At 35.7% G+C, this 18562-nt stretch overlaps 1 protein-coding gene across 4 annotated transcripts in view; it reads right to left on the bottom strand.

The window, feature by feature from the left end:
• Positions 1 to 18562, bottom strand: part of RGS7 (regulator of G protein signaling 7) — a 502122-nt gene that overhangs the window by 109387 nt on the left and 374173 nt on the right. For all 4 annotated transcript variants that reach the window (XM_055324554.1, XM_055324556.1, XM_055324553.1 and 1 more), the window contains 2 exons: positions 10656 to 10762; positions 6162 to 6213 (listed from right to left, as the gene is read on the bottom strand). In XM_055324554.1, the coding sequence (XP_055180529.1) occupies positions 6162 to 6213; positions 10656 to 10762 (159 nt within the window). The remainder of the gene's footprint in view (positions 1 to 6161; positions 6214 to 10655; positions 10763 to 18562) is intronic.

Raw genomic sequence — 18562 nt, forward strand, 5'->3', positions numbered from 1 at the left:
TCAACCAAAAAAGATGTACAATGTACACTTGGCACATATGCATGTGAAAAAATATTCAACATTGTATGTTACTGGGGAATTAAAAATTAAAAAAATGAGACATCATGTCTAATAGCATGGCTAAAATTCAAAATACTATAGCACTAAATACTGGTAAGGACATGGAGCAATAGGAGCTCTCATTCATTGCTGGTCAGAATGCAAAATGGTTCAACCATTCTGGAAAATTATTTGGGTGTACTTTACAAAGCTAAATATAATCTTACCATATAAAATCCAGTAATCACTCTCCCAAGGATTTATTTGAATGAGTCGAGAACTAATGCCCACACAAAAACCTGAATACTTATGCTTTCAGCAGCTTTATTCATAATTACTAAATGTGGAAGCAGCCAAGATGTTCTTCAGTTGGTAAATGGATAAACTGTAGTATATTCATACAATGAACTATTATTCCATGATAAAAAAAAAAGCAATGAACTATCCCATCATGCAATGACTGAGAGGAACCTGGATGCATGTTATGAAGTGGAAGATGCAATCTAAAAAGGCTGCCTACTATATGATTCCAATTACATGATATTCCGGAAAAAGAAAAACTATGGAGACAGGAAAGGTACAGTGGTTGCCAGGGGTTCAGGAAGGAGAACAGTGGGATGAATAAGTAGAGCACAGGAAATTTGTAAGGTCATAAAACTAATCTGTAAGATACAGTAATGATAGACACATGTCATCATACATTTGTCAAAACCCATAGAATGTACAATAAAAGATTAAACTCTAATGTGAACCATGGACTTCAGTTAATAATAATGCATCAATATAGGTCCATCAATAATACTAAATGTACCACTCTAATGTAAGGTATTAATAATATGGAAGAGTGTGAGTAGGATTGAGGTGTTTTGGAATTGTACATTCTGTTTAATTTTTTTATTCTACTCCAAAACCTATGAATTTTTCAAAAAATCTCTTCTTTAACTAACAGCCACTAACATCTGGCTTCAAAAATAGATATACCAGGATAGCATCAAAAGTAAATGATAAAGACTTTGGGAGTTCTATGGAGGACTCTGAAGTAGAACTGTAGAGGCTCTTCAATTAAAGCTTTTATGAAATAAACAATATATAAATTAAGCACCAAAAAAATGAAGCTGGAGCAACTCACTTTCCCCTCTACAATTTCATTAATAGGATGGATTCATTGGAAAGCTTTGCAATGTTTTAAGTCAGGAAATAAACAATGCCTACTTTTAAAAAGTGGAGTTCTTCCATTTCCCCCAGCATCTTGAATTCTCCATATTTAAATATTATACACTACAGAATGATACACTGATATACAATAATTTAAGGCTCTGTTACTTTGTCAGTCACTCATGATTTAAGAGACAGTTGTGAAGCCATTGTGCTATTTGGTTTTGTTTCTGCAGTTACTTCACAGTTCTTTTAAATTGCATCATTGTGTATTCGATCTCTCGAATTTTTTTTATTTTTTATTTTTTAATAAATTTATTTTTTATTGGTGTTCAATTTACCAACATACAGAATAACACCCAGTGCTCATCCTGTCAAGTGCCCCCCCCAGTGCCCGTCACCCATTCACCCCCACCCCCCGCCCTCCTCCCCTTCCACCACCTCTAGTTCGTTTCCCAGAGTTAAGAGTCTTTATGTTCTGTCTCCCTTTCTGATATTTCCCACACATTTCTTCTCCCTTCCCTTATATTCCCTTTCACTATTATTTATATCTGCTTCAACGTGGATGGAACTGGAGGGTATTATGCTGAGTGAAGTAAGTCAATCGGAGAAGGACAAACATTATATGATCTCTCTAATTAATCATAAATTCCTCCCCAAAACAGAACTTTTGATATAGCAATCTTTCTACCAATATTAACTGATCAACTTAAAAATCTATCCCTGAAGGAAAAATTACTCTTTATATCAAAGCTGCTGTAATTATTATTTTTTTAATTTAATTTTTTATTGGAGTTCAATTTGCCAACATATAGCATAAGACCCAGTGCTCATCCCGTCAAGTGCCCCCCTCAGTGCCTGTCACCCAGTCACCCCATCCCCCTGCCCACCTACCCCTTGTTCATTTCCCAGAGTTAGGAGTCTCTCATGTTCTGTCACCCTCACTGATATTTTCCCTCAGTTTCTCTCCTTTCCCCTTTATTCCCCCCTACTATTTTTTATATTCCCCAAGTGAATGAGACCATATAATGTTTGTCTTTCTCCGATTGACTTATATCAGCATACAATTAGTTGCTGTGATTGGTCAACTAGAACACTTTCTTTTTGCTGGCCTCTTATTATTTCTATGAAAAGTATATGAATTCTCTGTATCTCTTTAACATTATTTTAGCATTGCTTTGAGAAATTGAATTGAGTATTGTCTACTTCTTAGGGGCCAATAAATACATTCTCTTTTTGTAGGCCTAAGTCTTTCCTCCATTGTTCTGGAGAAAAGACTGACCTTTGGTTGAATATCTTCTAAGGCACAAATCATCATCCTACAATTTAATGCAAAGTTGTCAATAATTTCCATTGTTAAAAAGGCCCTTATGCTGAGAATACATATGTCTGTTTGCAACTACCATGTGTTGGTCTCAGTTGCATTACCCCTAGGGTAGCTTGAATGAGATAGTTCCCTAGGAGGAAGAAGTTAAGGGAGTGCCAAAACACTCAGAAATCAGGAAAAAAATAAATAATATTAGAAGAATAAAAATTAATGCAGAAAATCTTGAACAAAATATAGAAATACTAAATAAGACAGGCTTCAACAGGGCTAGTCATACAAATACAGAATCAGCTCCTGTATTTATTGGAAATTTTGATTTCTTGGGGTTCTAGTCATATTTGAACATTGAAGACTCCATCCTCAAAAGGGGTCTGTCTGAAGACATTGAATGTGCGTTCATTTATAGGAACGTCAGTGTGCAATATGTGTGCCTAGATATAGCAGTAAACATCCTGTCATGGTGTCTGTTTCAGTTTGCAACACTGCTACTGTGTCTACTTCTTAGAACAGTTCTCTTAAGCTTCTCTGTACCCCTTTACTGCGAGCTCGTTGCACTAGATCATTTTTGATGCAGGTACACCTGAGGAAGTCCATTCCTGACTCCATTTCTCTTTTTAAAGATTTTATTTATTTTTTCATGAGAGACAGAGAGAGAGAGAGAGAGAGAGAGAGAGAGAGAGGCAGAGACACAGGCAGAGGGAGAAGCAGGCTCCATACAGGGAGCCTGACATGGGACTCGATCCCAGGTCTCCAGGATCATGCCCTGGGCCGAAGGTGGCGCTAAACCGCTGAGCCACCTGGCTGCCCATTCCTGACTTTATTTTTATTGGCTTGGCTTGGAATGTTTTTTTGTACTTGGGTGAAAATACCAGAAATATCACCTAATTTGATTTTTAAAAGATGGTGTTCATAGATATGTAGTCCTGCAGTCCATACTGGCTTGCCTTAGGCACTAAACATGACAAATGTGTTCTATTTTCCTACAAGACCAAGATAAGCATGGAAAAGCATTTCTCCACATAAACTGACCTGTAAAGGTTTATATTTTGCAGAACCTACTGGATAAGTTCAAATTGTTGATGGAAACAGAGGTTGGGCTGCTAATACAGGAAATGAAAACATTCTTTAAACCTGCTTTGGGCATGAAACTCCTGTCTGCCTCAAGTTGTCTTAGAAATGACAGCCTAAATAATCATTGTGCTTTGGGCTCCATAGCCCAACTATTTAACACCATCAATATTATCTTTATAAACAGGGGTTCACATTTCATAACAGTGTTCTCTAGACACATGATGATAGGAAATTCAAAGTTGGGTAATTTGTATTGCTGGTATGATTTATTTGTACCTAAAAAGAAAAATCATAGAAAATGCAGCATCACCACCTGCAGGAGTGTCTGAGATCACTATTATTTACTTCCTCTCTTTTTTCATAACTTCCTACTGAATAACTATTTTATTCTTCACTTGTATATAACCAAAGCAAGCTAGACACAAGCAGGTATATGTTTATTTGGGAGGAGGGGTTAATTTAACAATCAAAGGCTACGTCTATGGTTAGTTAACAAATTACAGGCACTCCATCTTTGGGTAGAAAATAGAGGGTGACCCTCTCTGAAATGGACACAGTAAGAGTTAATGTGAAACTGAATGACATTAATCATTTTGAGATGACTGCCTTTGAGGGATGTTCTGTAAATGATTTGCTGTGTAGGCCATGCCATTTCCGCAGGCTTAGCATTGAAACATCAATCTACTGTGAAATGAAACATGAACTGTTATTGTGAACACTAACATATTTGTTAAAAACACAAAAGATGTCTAGAGAGAACACTGAGATAAAAATTTGCTTTTCTGCAAGGAACGGAGGCAATATATCTGGCAGACAATAATGATGATGAGCACAAAACAATTTTGATTTACTGAAAATGAGAGAAGCAATATCAGTGACCTTGGGCATATTAATTTGGGTTATTTAAACAACTAAAGAAAGTTAATATTATTATTTCTGCTTGAAAAGTGAGCATACTGGGTCTCAGAAATGTCACATGCCTCATCCAAAGTCACACAGTTGGTATGAAGTTGTGACAGCATTTGAGGTCAGATCTGTCTGCCTCCAGCATGTGGGTCTTTCTCCATAGAAACAGATATTGGGATGCTAATATAGTGAAAGAAAATATTCTTTCTCAGCCATCCAAATGTTTCCTCCACCAGAATTTCATATCTTTTAGCGAGATAACTCTCAGGCAACATCCTAGGTTAGGCAAAATCTCCACAATATTCTCCAGCTCAGACCCACAAATCAGCAGTTATTTTTAAAAACACCTTTTTTTTTCCCTAAGTGCATCAGTTTTGAAGAGTTTGTGCCCTGAATTAATAAGTCAGTATTCTTATACTGAAATCATCTATTCTATTAATTTATAAGTATTCCCATGTTTTTATTGTTTCCTATGTTAGTTTGAATCTTTGGCACCTGATCAATCTTGGATGAACTACTAAATTCAAATTTCTGAAATGACAAAAATAAAGGATAGATCCATTGGTTTTCTATGGATTATTCTAAAGTGTCCTTACAAAAAGGTTTCTCTAAGAGCAATGCCAAAGAAAGACAGACTGCTATAAGGCTTCTCACTGCCCTTGCATATGCTGGGCCTCCACCTCAAATGCATTCACTGCATTGTCTCCTGACAAATTTCCCCTCCTCCTTTAAAATCCAACTTAAATGGCTCTCAATTCTTTTGTGAAATGATTCTGTAATGCCCCAAGTAAAGTCAATCTCTCATTATTTTAAACTTTTGTATAATTCTGCACACACCACTGTTATAGTCACTCAGAACTTTAACAGGAACTCTTTCTGCATCATTCTGTTCTTCTCATCTAGCCTATGAGTTACCTAACCATGTAGATGAAGTCCAGCATCTATAAAGATACTTGGCATAGGAAAAAAAAATCCTTAAAAATTTTCATAGAAATCACATTTTAAAATCATTCAGTCTTATCTTTGAACACTAGCTTTCAGAAAGATGCAAAAAGATGGATACTTGTTAGGGGCCTACTTCTTTCAAGGGCTTAACTAAAATCACAGTTGCTGAACTGCGTTCACTAAACATTTTTTATTACAATTAAGCTTCCTATTATATCTTTTCCTCTGCTTGCTTCTCTACATTTAATATACCTTCTGCTTATAGAATCATAGGGTGCTTGAAATAACAGTGAGAAATATGGAGCCCCAGAAAGTCAAGGGACTTAACAGAAATCACATAGCTGAGTAGGAGAGTAAAGCAGAACTCTGGAACTCTGAGCTCCCTGGTTACTCTTTCTAATGGACCATGGTGCTATGAGAATAATAATTAAAACTTTTTAAAGCTTGTTTATAGCTCCTTAACCTACTCAGAAGAAACATTAAAAAAAATAATTGTAAGGGGCGCTATGCCATGGAAAAAGTTGCCACCAGGCTTGTGCCTTTCTAAACAAAGCCATCCACAAATTTAATGTTAGAAATATAACTGATAGTTATCAGTATCAGCCCTATACTGATAACTGTGGTTTTCTTTTCTCAGTTACAAAGCAATAAAATGTGAGCATGTGTTCATTCATATAAACTGGCTGTTAATAATAAAATGAGGAGATATTGCACTGACCATAATCCGTGTTTTCTGGCTCCCAACAATTTGATGGCCAAAAATAGGGTGTCTGTGGAATAAAAAGAAGTGGAACCCAGGTTAAACACATACAAAATGAGTAGAGTTCTTGGTTTATGAGCTGTGTTCCTTTTCTTCAATTATCCAGAACAGATTGCTAATGATGTATGTTTTTTAATCCAGGAAAATTACCCGAAGAGGAATTGTAAGGCTTTACTAATATATTTACTTTGCTGAGCAATTGTTCAGTCTCCAAATGTGTGCAGCACAAGCAGGTACTTAAAATGTCATAAATTTGCTGCAATTTTATGTCAAGTGACATAAAGGTAAAAGGTTTGATTGCATCATTTAAAAAAATTGTTAGCCCACAAACACTAAAAACAGCAGGACTCAGGATGAAATATGTTTAAATATAACAAATTGTTTTCTATGATTCATGTATCTCATTTTTACCTTCAGTAGATCCAAAAGGTCAACCATCAAAATTTTCCCTAAAATCTGGCAATCATTTTTGTCTGGCTTTGTTAATTTTATCACACAGCTCTTAACATCATCCAATTAGATTTAAATGACTTTTCTGTCTCACTTTAAAAAATATTTCTCCATAAAACACTTATTATTGCTTTGCATTTTTAAACTGCACAAACCAGAGGTGATTTTTTTTAAAAAACTAATTTTACTTGATTTTAATTGTTTCAATTTTAATCAATTTGATTGATGTGATTAACAATCAACAGAAATCTCATTCTGTGAAGTTCTAGAAACTGACTGACAAAAGTACAAAGAAATTGTCTTATCGGGAAACCCTGTTATCATCAGCATTTGGTATTTTCTCATAGGCTTTTCTATGCCTGCAGATGGATATGTATAGCTTCAGACCATGAGGAAACTGGATGACCACATATCTACTCTTTCAAACTTTGATGATGATTCCAGGATTCAATGAAACAGGTAAGTACAGACATCAAACTTGTGGGCTTAATTATATTTATTAGTCAGTTATATTAACTATCCATGTGTATTAAGCATATTTGAGGCAGTCTGATTAACTGTTTGGGAATCCTTCCTTCCAAAAGAATCCTTCCTTTGGAAGAGGGATTCTCAATAATGGGGAAAAGATAATTGGGGAGAACTGTTTGAACCTCTGAGCCTTTTCAAACTATGCAAGACTTCTGGGGGATGTGATCTATTTTCTAAATTTTCTTAGGAATTGCTGATCTACTGAATAAAGAAATCTTAAGATAAAGAATAAAGAAATCTACTGATGTTAGTTTGTACACAAGTGAACAAAATGACAAGAACTTAGGTGGGGTGGGGAGAGTTGAAAAAGTAGACAAAGGAAGACATTTGAGGATTTTTATGACCCCATTCTCACATGAATCCCACTTGACTCTTTGAGAAATAGAGCTTTGAGGGTAAAATTGGGTCAGGATCTAGGGGAACCAGAGGGAACAATGTAGTTAAAATCTTGTAGCCACTAGTTTTTGAGATACTTCTCAAAAGCATTATTCCCTTTATTTTGTGGGGTGTGTGTATGTGCGTGTGTGTGTGTGTGAGTGCGTGTATGTTTGTATATATCTATCTAACTTATAAAATATTTATTCTAGTCAGACAGGTCAGACATATACTTTTTTTCTTCAAAGCCACAAGGAATGTTCTTAGCTGAATTCTTATATTTTTTTCTTTATTCTTCTATCATTTACTTTAGTGAGAATCTCCTGACTAAAAATAAAAGAATGAAGTTATTTTATGCTGTGATATTAGGTGGAAATGCCATAAAACCAACATTCTTCACTAACATTGAAAGATATTCTTTCTAGGAAAGGTATTTTAATTTATAGTAAAAAAGAACTTAAAGAATAACACATGTTAATAGTTTATGGAAATTTAAAAATTTATTTTTAAAGTTCAACTAGACTTTAGGACATTTTAATGTATGAATTTCTCTTTTCTTTTCACAGGTGGCTTCTTTAGTTATGATAAAACTGATCCAGCAGCTGCTCAATAACCTTTGTCACATATACTAATGTAATGAAAGTCATGAAATTAGGACCTGGAGAATCATGTCAGATCTCAATTCCAGCTAGCTATTAGAGGATAATTAGACAATTGCAAGTTTACAATAAATACAGAAATCACAAGATTTAAAATGTGCTGAGAAACTGAGACAAATTTACATACTGCAGCATATCAATGAGATTAAATGAAGAGTTCTGTTTGTCTCAAACTCATGCCCTGAAGCTTCTTCAGATTCCTAATGATGGTTAAATCTCAATTATTCACTAGAGGAATAGTAAACATGAGATTGCAAGTTTCCTATTTTAATTCATGATTTTAAAAATCCTGCCTGGGAGCTGAATTTCAGTTCAATGTAATAAAGAACTTTCTGCTGCTTGGAACCAACACAAAAACGCAAGTGGACACCTTGAAAAATAATGTTTTCTATTATTAGAGCTGTTGAAATATAAACCAATTAATGCCTTCACAGACATTAAAGCAGAAATTCAATTATTCCTGACTTTTCTGGAGTGTCTTTTGTTTTTTTTTTAAATCTTGGTTTTAAGATCCTATGATTATTAGATTTACAAATATGTCACATTTAGATCCTACTTATATGTGAATAGGTCATTAAAATAGTAGTGACATAATACATCTACCATTTGTACCCATTCCCTTGTCTTGTTCTAAAGCTCTTTAAAAACTGTCTTTCCTTTCTCTAGAATATAGTTGGCCCATTCCCAACTCTGCATATTTTTGACCCATGACCATGACTAAGACATGTAAACCTCGTCTGCATACTAATTTCAGTCTGCGAATGACAAGAGCAGAGTTAAAGATTGCAAATTATGTTACTCACTCAAGACATCATCATCAACTTTGATCCATTCCTGAGCTAGTTTGCTTTAAGGAAAAAATTTAAATTAGATAAGTCTCCAGAGATAAACAGACTATATTCAATGCTTCCCTCATAGATATATGTTCTTTTACACAGAGATGATTTTACTTGTAATACTGACTGCAAAAATAGATAAAAATTGTTATACTGGCAAAAAGAAAAATCCTTTCATTCAGAATTTGTGAGATTTTTATTAGGCCTAAAGTTTACTTATAGTCGCTATATGAAAAAATTTTCAGAGAAAGTGAGATTATATGGAAAACATAATCCTGCAGTAGGAAAAAACTCCTTTAAAAAATAAAAAAGTCTTACAAAATATTGTGTTTGCTAATCACTAATAGTTTTTATTTATTGTAAGTTACCTTTAGGACTACAGGTTACTTTAACTTATTAATAAGCTATTTTAAGCTACCATTACTTTAACTGTATAGGATAATGCTCCTTTATTTTAAAGCCCTTTAAAATCAATTAATTTAACTAATTTATTTTGTTCATGATTTCAGGAGACTGTTTTATCTCCTAGCTATTCGGTGCATAAAGCTCTCTGACTATTTGTCTTGGATAAAAAGGGTCCTAAGGAAGTGGCAGTGAGAGTGTTATAGGAAGACAAAGATCTTTATATGTTTTAAAAACATATTTCTTCTTTGTTCTCTATTTTCCAACCAAGTTCTTTGGCACCCAAGTTACTATTTTGTCATTTGTAGATACAGAACATCTAATGATATTTAGAACAAATGAAAAAAAATGCTCCAGTGTCTACGAGTTTGACAATGGGGACAATCCTCTAAAAATACCTAGAGCTAAACTCTGAACTCTGGTATTATATGTGCCTTAATTTTATGAGCTAGAATTCACCAGTCAGTTATTAATGAACCATATTGCCTAATGAAATGTAGAACATACTTCAGGGAAATCATTGTGAGATTAAGTGTCAACTACATGCTCAAGGACCAAAATCAGAGTCCACAATCATTTCTGAAAGAATAATAGCAACTGTCTCATTTGAAACTAACCTAAACAACTCTTCTCAGTTCACATATCATCTACGGTATAGTTCTGTCTCAGATGAATGCACACACACAAAGCATCATACACATCAGGTTTCACAGTCTTCTTGTACAAGGGCCTCAAATACCAACATGAAGAGGGCTTGTATAATTAGCTAAATTCTGCGTTGGATCTTCAAGCATTCCCATGAGAATTTGCTTGGACTGAAGACAGTCTTGTACCATGGATAGGGTCCAGAGTATAATCAATTCATTTACACCTCTCAACTTCCTTCCCAGTGGCTAATGCAGCTTATGCATGAAAACTCTTCCATGTCCTGAATTCCAGAAAGCCACTCTGAATTTTTCTCAAGCTTTAATATAAAACATAACTTCAATCATCACACAATTCAGCTTTCACAAATCGTCTTAACCAAGCACATTCTATTTTTCCCTGCTTATTTTTTCCTGTCTTATATTTAACATTTGTTAGTTTCTAACTAGAATAAATCAAATACAATAAGTCATATTTTCAAAACTTTTGTAAAAACTATCAACAAACAAAATGCAGACTTCTAATTTACCGTTAAGGAATATTTTCATTAAACTTACCTGAAACCGATAAAAGGTGCCATCATCTTTGAGTGTGAGGACGTGATCTGAGATCGGAAAGAAGTAGCCATGGGCAGCCATTAATGTTCCCAAATGGAGAGCCTCCACTGTTTCATGAAGACAAACAAACAAAAATGTATACAAAAATATTTTTTTAAAACGTTAACTTACAGGAGTATAGGATTTTATCTTGTTCCCTTTTGAGCACATTCTTACATACAAATTCTTAGCATCCTAAACAACTTGGCTCTGAAATTTTTCTTTTTCCAGCTCTTTCACAGAAGGTACTAAGGCAGCTCTTGTTCCTAGTAGTAACTGTGCAACGGCCAACCACACAGCATGATGACCAGTGCACAAGACCGTAATGCTATGGGACATTGAGACTGGAAGGTTAATCTGAAGTCACAGAACCTGATGCCTTCATTTTATAGATGGGATATATTTTGCTATGTTAATAGTCTTCCACAAACAATTATATTTGGCATTTGTATAGCACTTTAAACTTTTAAAAATGTTCTCACTTGCATCACTCCCCAGACTATATAATGGAAAATCTGATATTATAAGCAATTTTTCTAATGGTATGTGTTATTATTACATGATGTCATCAGGGAAAGTTAAGGCATCCAAAACCATTTTTTGCTACGTTAAGTGAGTGCTAAGCAATCACTTATGCCACTTTTATACTCCTGTGATCATCTGGACTGCTGTAGCTTCTACTACTCCATATTCAGTGTTCTAGATATGGACAATGGAGAGGTTCATTTGACAATGAAAAGCTTACATTCTTCCAGAGGGCTGAGAAACAGCTGGAACATAACACTATGATACTCATTCTCCTTTCATAGCAGTCACCAATTTCTTCCAATAAAATGGTTAATAAAATTTGGTCAACAAAGTTACTATTAAATTGTGCAGGAACAATATAACGTTTCCTAACTTAGAGTCTGGAAATCATGGAACTATGTGCACAATAGTTTTTCAGTCCATCAGGAAGTTGAATTTATTGATCTTTTTTGCATCCTTATTTATAATTTACTTATGGATTTATTTCTGTTTCTTAGACAAGTAAAAATGGTTCTTTAACTCTAGAATTCTTTTTTTTAAAAAGACTTCTTTTTATTTATTCATGAGATACACAGAGAGAGAGGCAAAGACATAGAGGGATGGATCTCTGGGTGGCTCAGCGGTTTAGCGCCTGCCTTTGGCCCAGGACGTGATCTTGGAGTCTCTGGATTGAGTCCCACATCAGGCTCCCTGCATGGAGCCTGCTTCTCCCTCTGCCTGTGTCTCTGTCTCTCTCTCTTTCTTTCTCTTTCTCTCTTTCTCTCTTTCTCTCTCTCTCGAATAAATAAATAAAATCTTAAAAAAAAAGAAGACATAGAGGGAGAAGCAGGCTCCTCACAGGGAGCCTGATGAGGGACTCAATCCCCAGACTCGGGATCACACCCTGAGCCAAAGGCATACGCTCAACTGATGAGTCACCCAGGCATCCCTTAACTCTAGAATTCTTATAGTAGTTCCAGGACTGGGTGGATCTATCTGTTTTTCCAACTATCAATTCTTCAGAGCTTTGATACCAAGTCACTAAACTGCTTGGTATGGTGCAGCTAAGCATAAGAAATCTGCCTCTCCCCTCTATCCTCCCATGTCTATGTGGGCCAATAATAAAATAATCATTAAATTTTATCCGCCATGAGGTACTACAGTGCCCCTTTTAATTGTCATCTAGTATCGTGCAAATATTTCAGTTGGTAAATTCTACTTCCGGACTCTCATTGTGTTGTCTTGTCAATAATAAAGAAGAATTGTCAATCATCCTCTCTGCCATGCCCTCGGAAGACTGTTATTAAGGGTCCCAGCCATCCTCTTATCCAACTTCCAATAGAGTCCCTCCCTGCATAGAATGTTCTTTTTTTTTTACAAAGGAGCAATTTTTCATTATATATATATTGTATATATAATATTTATCATGTCTGCATTCTTTTAACTCAAAGTCAAGACCTTATCAAAGTCTGTGTTGCTTACAGGTATATACCCACATGTTCCATGACTCTTGCTGAAACTCAGGAGCTAGTTGGGTGTTACAGGAAGAACAAAACCTTTGGAGATACTCACTAACTTTTGTTCTTAAACTCTGTGCTATTAATAAAGGTAGTAACCCCACTCTGCAGGGTTGATATGAGAATCAAACAAGAATATACGTAAAGAAGTTGGAAAAGTGCCCCATGCATAGGAAACATTCAATAGATGGTAGCTGTTGTGCTTCATTATTTACACATGAATTCATGTCACTTTTATCCAAAGCTCTATTAGGAAATCCACTCACATAAAATTTGCCTCAACTAGGCTGAGGAAGAGAAGCTGGCAGTCCTAAATAGCATCCTAAATAGCCACTTAAATATTATTTTGTGTGTGTGGATTGTTTATAAAATTGAAATAGTGAAAGAGTCTATAAGGATTTGTGGCCCATAACAATGAGCAGATGCTTACAGCCTTGCTCATATTCTGAGTCCCTGGATGCTCCTGTCAGGTAGCCACCAGTCAGATCAACCCGTTATATCTGTTTTAGAATTTAAAGTCAGGTGGCCCAACTATCTTGTTATAACCATCTTTATTAGTTTTATTCCCAGCAGTCTGTGGCCTAGGAAAATATTATTAGCACTGCTTTCCAGAAATGGAATTGAGTTATGGCACATGAGAAAGTTTGCAGAAAATAGATTCAAGAAAGGAAAACTGAGATGCCCAGAAGATAAATAGTAAAAGGCTCTGAACTCTAATCATAGGAATGAGTGTAACTAAAATAAAATAAACAACAAAAATCAGTGGGGTGCTAAAGGGCTGAAGAGGATTAGAAAAATATAGTGGAAGTAAATAAAGCAAAGCTGCAGAAAAAAAAATCAGAAGCAAATAAACATAAGCATGCTCTTACTTTCCTGCATCCATTAGATACCTATTCTGAGAGAACATACATTTTTAGAGGGCTGGATGCACATCTGCCAGTTTTCCTCAGGTAGCATACGTGATCAGATTGTAGAAGTCATATGCTTTGTCACAGGACCACCAGACAATGTGGCTCCAGGACAGGAAAAATGCTTAGAGGAAAAGTCAGGGAGTCAAGGTAGACTGTCTGCTTTATTTCAGACTGTAAGCTTGGAACTTAGCATATCACGAGTAAAAGTAGCTATTGAAACCATATTCTCTGAATGAGTAAATAAGTAAATAAATTCATGAATCAAAGACACAACAAAAATATGAAAAATGGAGTGCTGCATGACAAAAGATGAAACTAGTTATTTTGTGCTGTGATGATGAGCAGCTTGTTCAGCTCTTCCAAGATAATGCAGATGTTCACGATATTATTTTAAGATACTTTTATAAGCCATTGAGGTGGGGCTGTGATAGGTATTTTATTGGAAGAAAAGTTAATAGTGAGATTAATGGCCTATGCACCACTAACCGATCTGAGAGAGCATGAGGTAGTGTTCTCAAGGCTGAACTGTTTATTGCTGGTGATAAAGATGAAGCTATACTTCCCCATGGTCCTTCTGCTTCTGAATCCCGGCACAGCCTTAACCTAATAAGAATCCAGAGGACTGCTGACAGTCTTGGAACAAAGTGTTGAAAGAGTTTAATGAGTAATCCATCAAGATCGCCCTCCCAATAATGACACACCAGATGGCTTCACAACATTATGCTTCTCGGCAAAATAATCACTAATTAATCTTGTACATGTGTTATTCACGTCACCCACACAGCTAAATAAAGTTCAACAAACCTACCATAAAATTCTAGTTTATTTTTCTTTTGGATAGTCAAGCCATGAATAAACTGAGAAAAATCTATCTCCAAACAACTGTTACTATGTGAACAGCCTGGTATAGCTTTGTTAAGCCTGATGTACTCATCGTATTACTTCACCCCAAACCCTGAAGCAATAGAATTATCAAAATCCTTTAAAAGCAAAGAGAATTCTGCATAACATAATTTACTTTTGAATCACAACTACTTGAGAAAGTTAATAGGATGAAAAGCATATTATAAAATAGGCTTGTATTGTTCAGTGATAGAATTCTATACTCAGTTCTAAACTTACAACACATTTCAAAACTGAATAATATTTTTCTTATCCAGAGGTCCAATTCTTGTCAGCCCCCCAAATACAGTCCATAATTTTGAAGTGATGGAAAATGCCTCTGAGTCAAGAAAATAGTAATAAAAAACCTCACTAAATTATGTTTTTATTTCTATCATATTATTTATTTTTATTTTCTGCATATGCATTAGCAAATGGGATTGTTTCATTATTAGCACACAGCATACGTGATGTGGTAAATATTACTAGTGTGTGAGGAGAAATATTTCAGAAGGAAACCCACTCAGAAAAAAATGACATCTGATGATATGATATTAGGGAGTGTAAAAGCTAAAAAGCAGACAGAGGTTAAGTTACTAAATAGAAAAATAACAGGCATTCATCATGGTGTTTCTGAGTCATAAAGATTCTGTTGAGCTTATTACTCTCTGTTTAAGAAGACATGGAAGTGGTTACTTTAGAAATACTTTAAAATATTATAACTTTTTTTTTTTTTAGAATTGGCACTTGGAAAGGTAAGGTTAGTCATGTGGAAAAATTAAATACGCAACACATTTTATTCTCCAAAGCCAAATAAAAGTAAACTGTTACTATATTTAGTAATTTCTGAGGTAAGTACATTTTCTCAATAGTAGGAGTTAATTAAAGAAGTAAGTAACTGGGCTTTCATCTTTTTTTTTTTTTAAAGCACCATTTCCACATAGAAAAATCAAGTGGTACTTGCTTTTTAGCAATCATAATCAGGATGTAGCAGTGAATAATATGGTGATATAGAATAATTAAGGTAATATAGATTCCATTTGGAAGAAATAATAACAGAGGCATAGGTTAGATTAACTTTGGGGAGTGCACTAAGTAATGAAGACAAGTAAATAATATTTCCAAACAAAGAAGCAGAGGTGAAGCAGCCAAGCTGTACAAGCCTGCTGCCTGGGTTCAAATCCTGACTCCTTCACTTGTTGGCTATGTGACTTGGCAGCAGACTTACATTCCCTGGGCCTGAGTGTATTCATCTGTAAAATGAGGATAATAACATATGGATGTCAAAATTTTGTCGTGAGGATCAACTGAGATAATATGTGTAATGTACTTAAAATAAGGCCCCTAACATAGAAGTGTTCCAAAACTGGAATTATTATCAGTTAGTTGATACAAAAGGACGCTTTCAATAGCACTTAGTGTAGTTTAGTCCAGTGCTAAGGCAATGAGGGAACTGGTAGCTAGTGTTAAAGCTTTTATTTTACATGTTAGCATGTTAACAGTCATGTTAAACACTTACAGTTCAACATCTTTAAAGTTCTCTGGTGATCAGATTGGGGGTCTTTTGTGTACAGACAATGAATCTGCTCTGGAATACATTTCCATTTTTTCCTAGACAGCAAAGAACACTACCAAAAATTCCAAAGGTTTGGTATTATGATTACAGAGAAAGTTTTCCAAAGGTAATATATTCTGCACACTGGGTTTACAATCCAAAATTTGACAATGCCAGACATCACTGGGAAGGCTCATGGTTCAGGAGAGAGGTGGGTAGAGGTGACTGCTGAGTAACTGACAATGCTGATAAATAATGGTGACAGAGGAATCATAGAGACAGCAGCCAGAACACAATGAATTATTAGGGAAGCATGTTTGCCCAGGACTCAAAAAAATCCCTTTAAGAAAAACCAGTTGGCATGATCATAAATCAGTGGCCCTTTTCATACACACAGAGTGGAACAGTCTGGTTGCCTAATATCAGCAGATATGACACCTTAAGAAATTATTTAAATATGAAGAGCAACGTTAAATTTTTTTTTTTTTTAAAAGAGAGAGACCAAAGTTGTGAAGAACTGGTTTAAGAATTGTCCACATAAAGGGCACCTGGGTGGCTCGGTAGGTTATTTCTGACTCCCAATATTGGCTCAGGTCATGATCTCAGGGTCTTGAGATTAAGCCCCATGTGAGGTTCAGTGCTCAGTGCAGAGTCTGCTTGAGATTCTCTCTCTCCCTCTGTTCCTCCCCTCCTTAAATAAATAAATAAATAAATAAATAAATAAATAAATAAATAAAATCTTTTTAAAAATCTAGGTTCTGTAATTATTACATGGTATCAGGATGTTCATTTCACAGCTAGTATATCCTTCCATATAACCAGTAGTTCTATCATTGTAAAAAATAACTGAATCTTAACAAGACTTTATATATATATGTGAGAGGTGCATAGAATGGTATCCAGATGAGAGAAAATCACTTTGAGTTCATCCAAAAACTATGCAAGGAAATCATTATTTTTTTAAATGTTTTTATTTTTTATTTTATTTTATTTTTTTAAATAAATTTATTTTTTATTGGTGTTCAATTTGCCAACTTACAGAATAACACCCAGTGCTCATCCCGTCAAGTGTCCCCCTCAGTGCCCGTCACCCATTCACCCCCACCCCCCGCCCTCCTCCCCTTCCACCACCCCTAGTTCGTTTCCCAGAGTTAGGAGTCTTTATGTTCTGTCTCCCTTTCTGATATTTCCCACACACTTCTTCTCCCTTCCGTTATATTCCCTTTCACTATTATTTATATTCCCCAAATGAATGAGAACATACACTGTTTGTCCTTCTCCGATTGACTTACTTCACTCAGCATAATACCCTCCAGTTCCATCCATGTTGAAGCAAATGGTGGGTATTTGTCGTTTCTAATGGCTGAGTAATATTCCATTGTATACATAAACCACATCTTCTTTATCCATTCATCTCTCGATGGACACCGAGGCTCCTTCCACAGTTTGGCTATTGTGGACATTGCTGCTAGAAACATCCGGGTGCAAGTGTCCCGGCGTTTCATTGCATCTGTATCTTTGGGGTAAATCCCCAGCAGTGCAATTGCTGGGTCGTAGGGCAGGTCTATTTTTAACTCTTTGAGGAACCTCCACACAGTTTTCCAGAGTGGCTGCACCAGTTCACATCCCCACCAACAGTGTAAGAGGCTTCCCTTTTCTCTGCATCCTCTCCAACAATTGTTGTTTCCTGCCTTATTAATTTTCCCTTCTCACTGGTGTGAGGTGGTATCTCATTGTGGTTTTGATTTGTATTTCCCTGATGGCAAGTGATGCGGAGCATTTTCTCATGTGCATGTTGGCCATGTCTATGTCTTCCTCTGTGAGATTTCTCTTCATGTCTTTTGCCCATTTCATGATTGGATTGTTTGCTCCTTTGGTGTTGAGTTTAATAAGTTCTTTATAGATCTTGGAAACTAGCCCTTTATCTGATACGTCATTTGCAAATATCTTCTCCCATTCTGTAGGTTGTCTTTGAGTTTTGTTGACTGTATCCTTTGCTGTGCAAAAGCTTCTTATCTTGATGAAGTCCCAATAGTTCATTTTTGCTTTTGTTTCTTTTGCCTTCGTGGATGTATCTTGCAAGAAGTTACTGTGGCCAAGTTCAAAAAGGGTGTTGCTTGTGTTCTCCTCTAGGATTTTGATGGAATCTTGTCTCACATTTAGATCTTTCATCCATTTTGAGTTTATCTTTGTGTATGGTGCAAGAGAGTGGTCTAGTTTCATTCTTCTGCATGTGGATGTCCAATTTTCCCAGCACCATTTATTGAAGAGACTGTCTTTCTTCCAATGGATACTTTTCTCCTTTATCGAATATTAGTTGACCATAAAGTTCAGGGTCCACTTCTGGGTTCTCTATTCTGTTCCATTGATCTATGTGTCTGTTTTTGTGCCAGTACCACACTGTCTTGATGACCACAGCTTTGTAGCACAACCTGAAATCTGGCATTGTGATGCCCCCCCCCCCAGCTTGCCCCCAGCTATGGTTTTCTTTTTTAA

Source organism: Nyctereutes procyonoides, unplaced genomic scaffold (genome assembly GCF_905146905.1).
Source record: "Nyctereutes procyonoides isolate TBG_1078 unplaced genomic scaffold, NYPRO_anot_genome, whole genome shotgun sequence".
Lineage (NCBI taxonomy): Eukaryota > Metazoa > Chordata > Mammalia > Carnivora > Canidae > Nyctereutes > Nyctereutes procyonoides.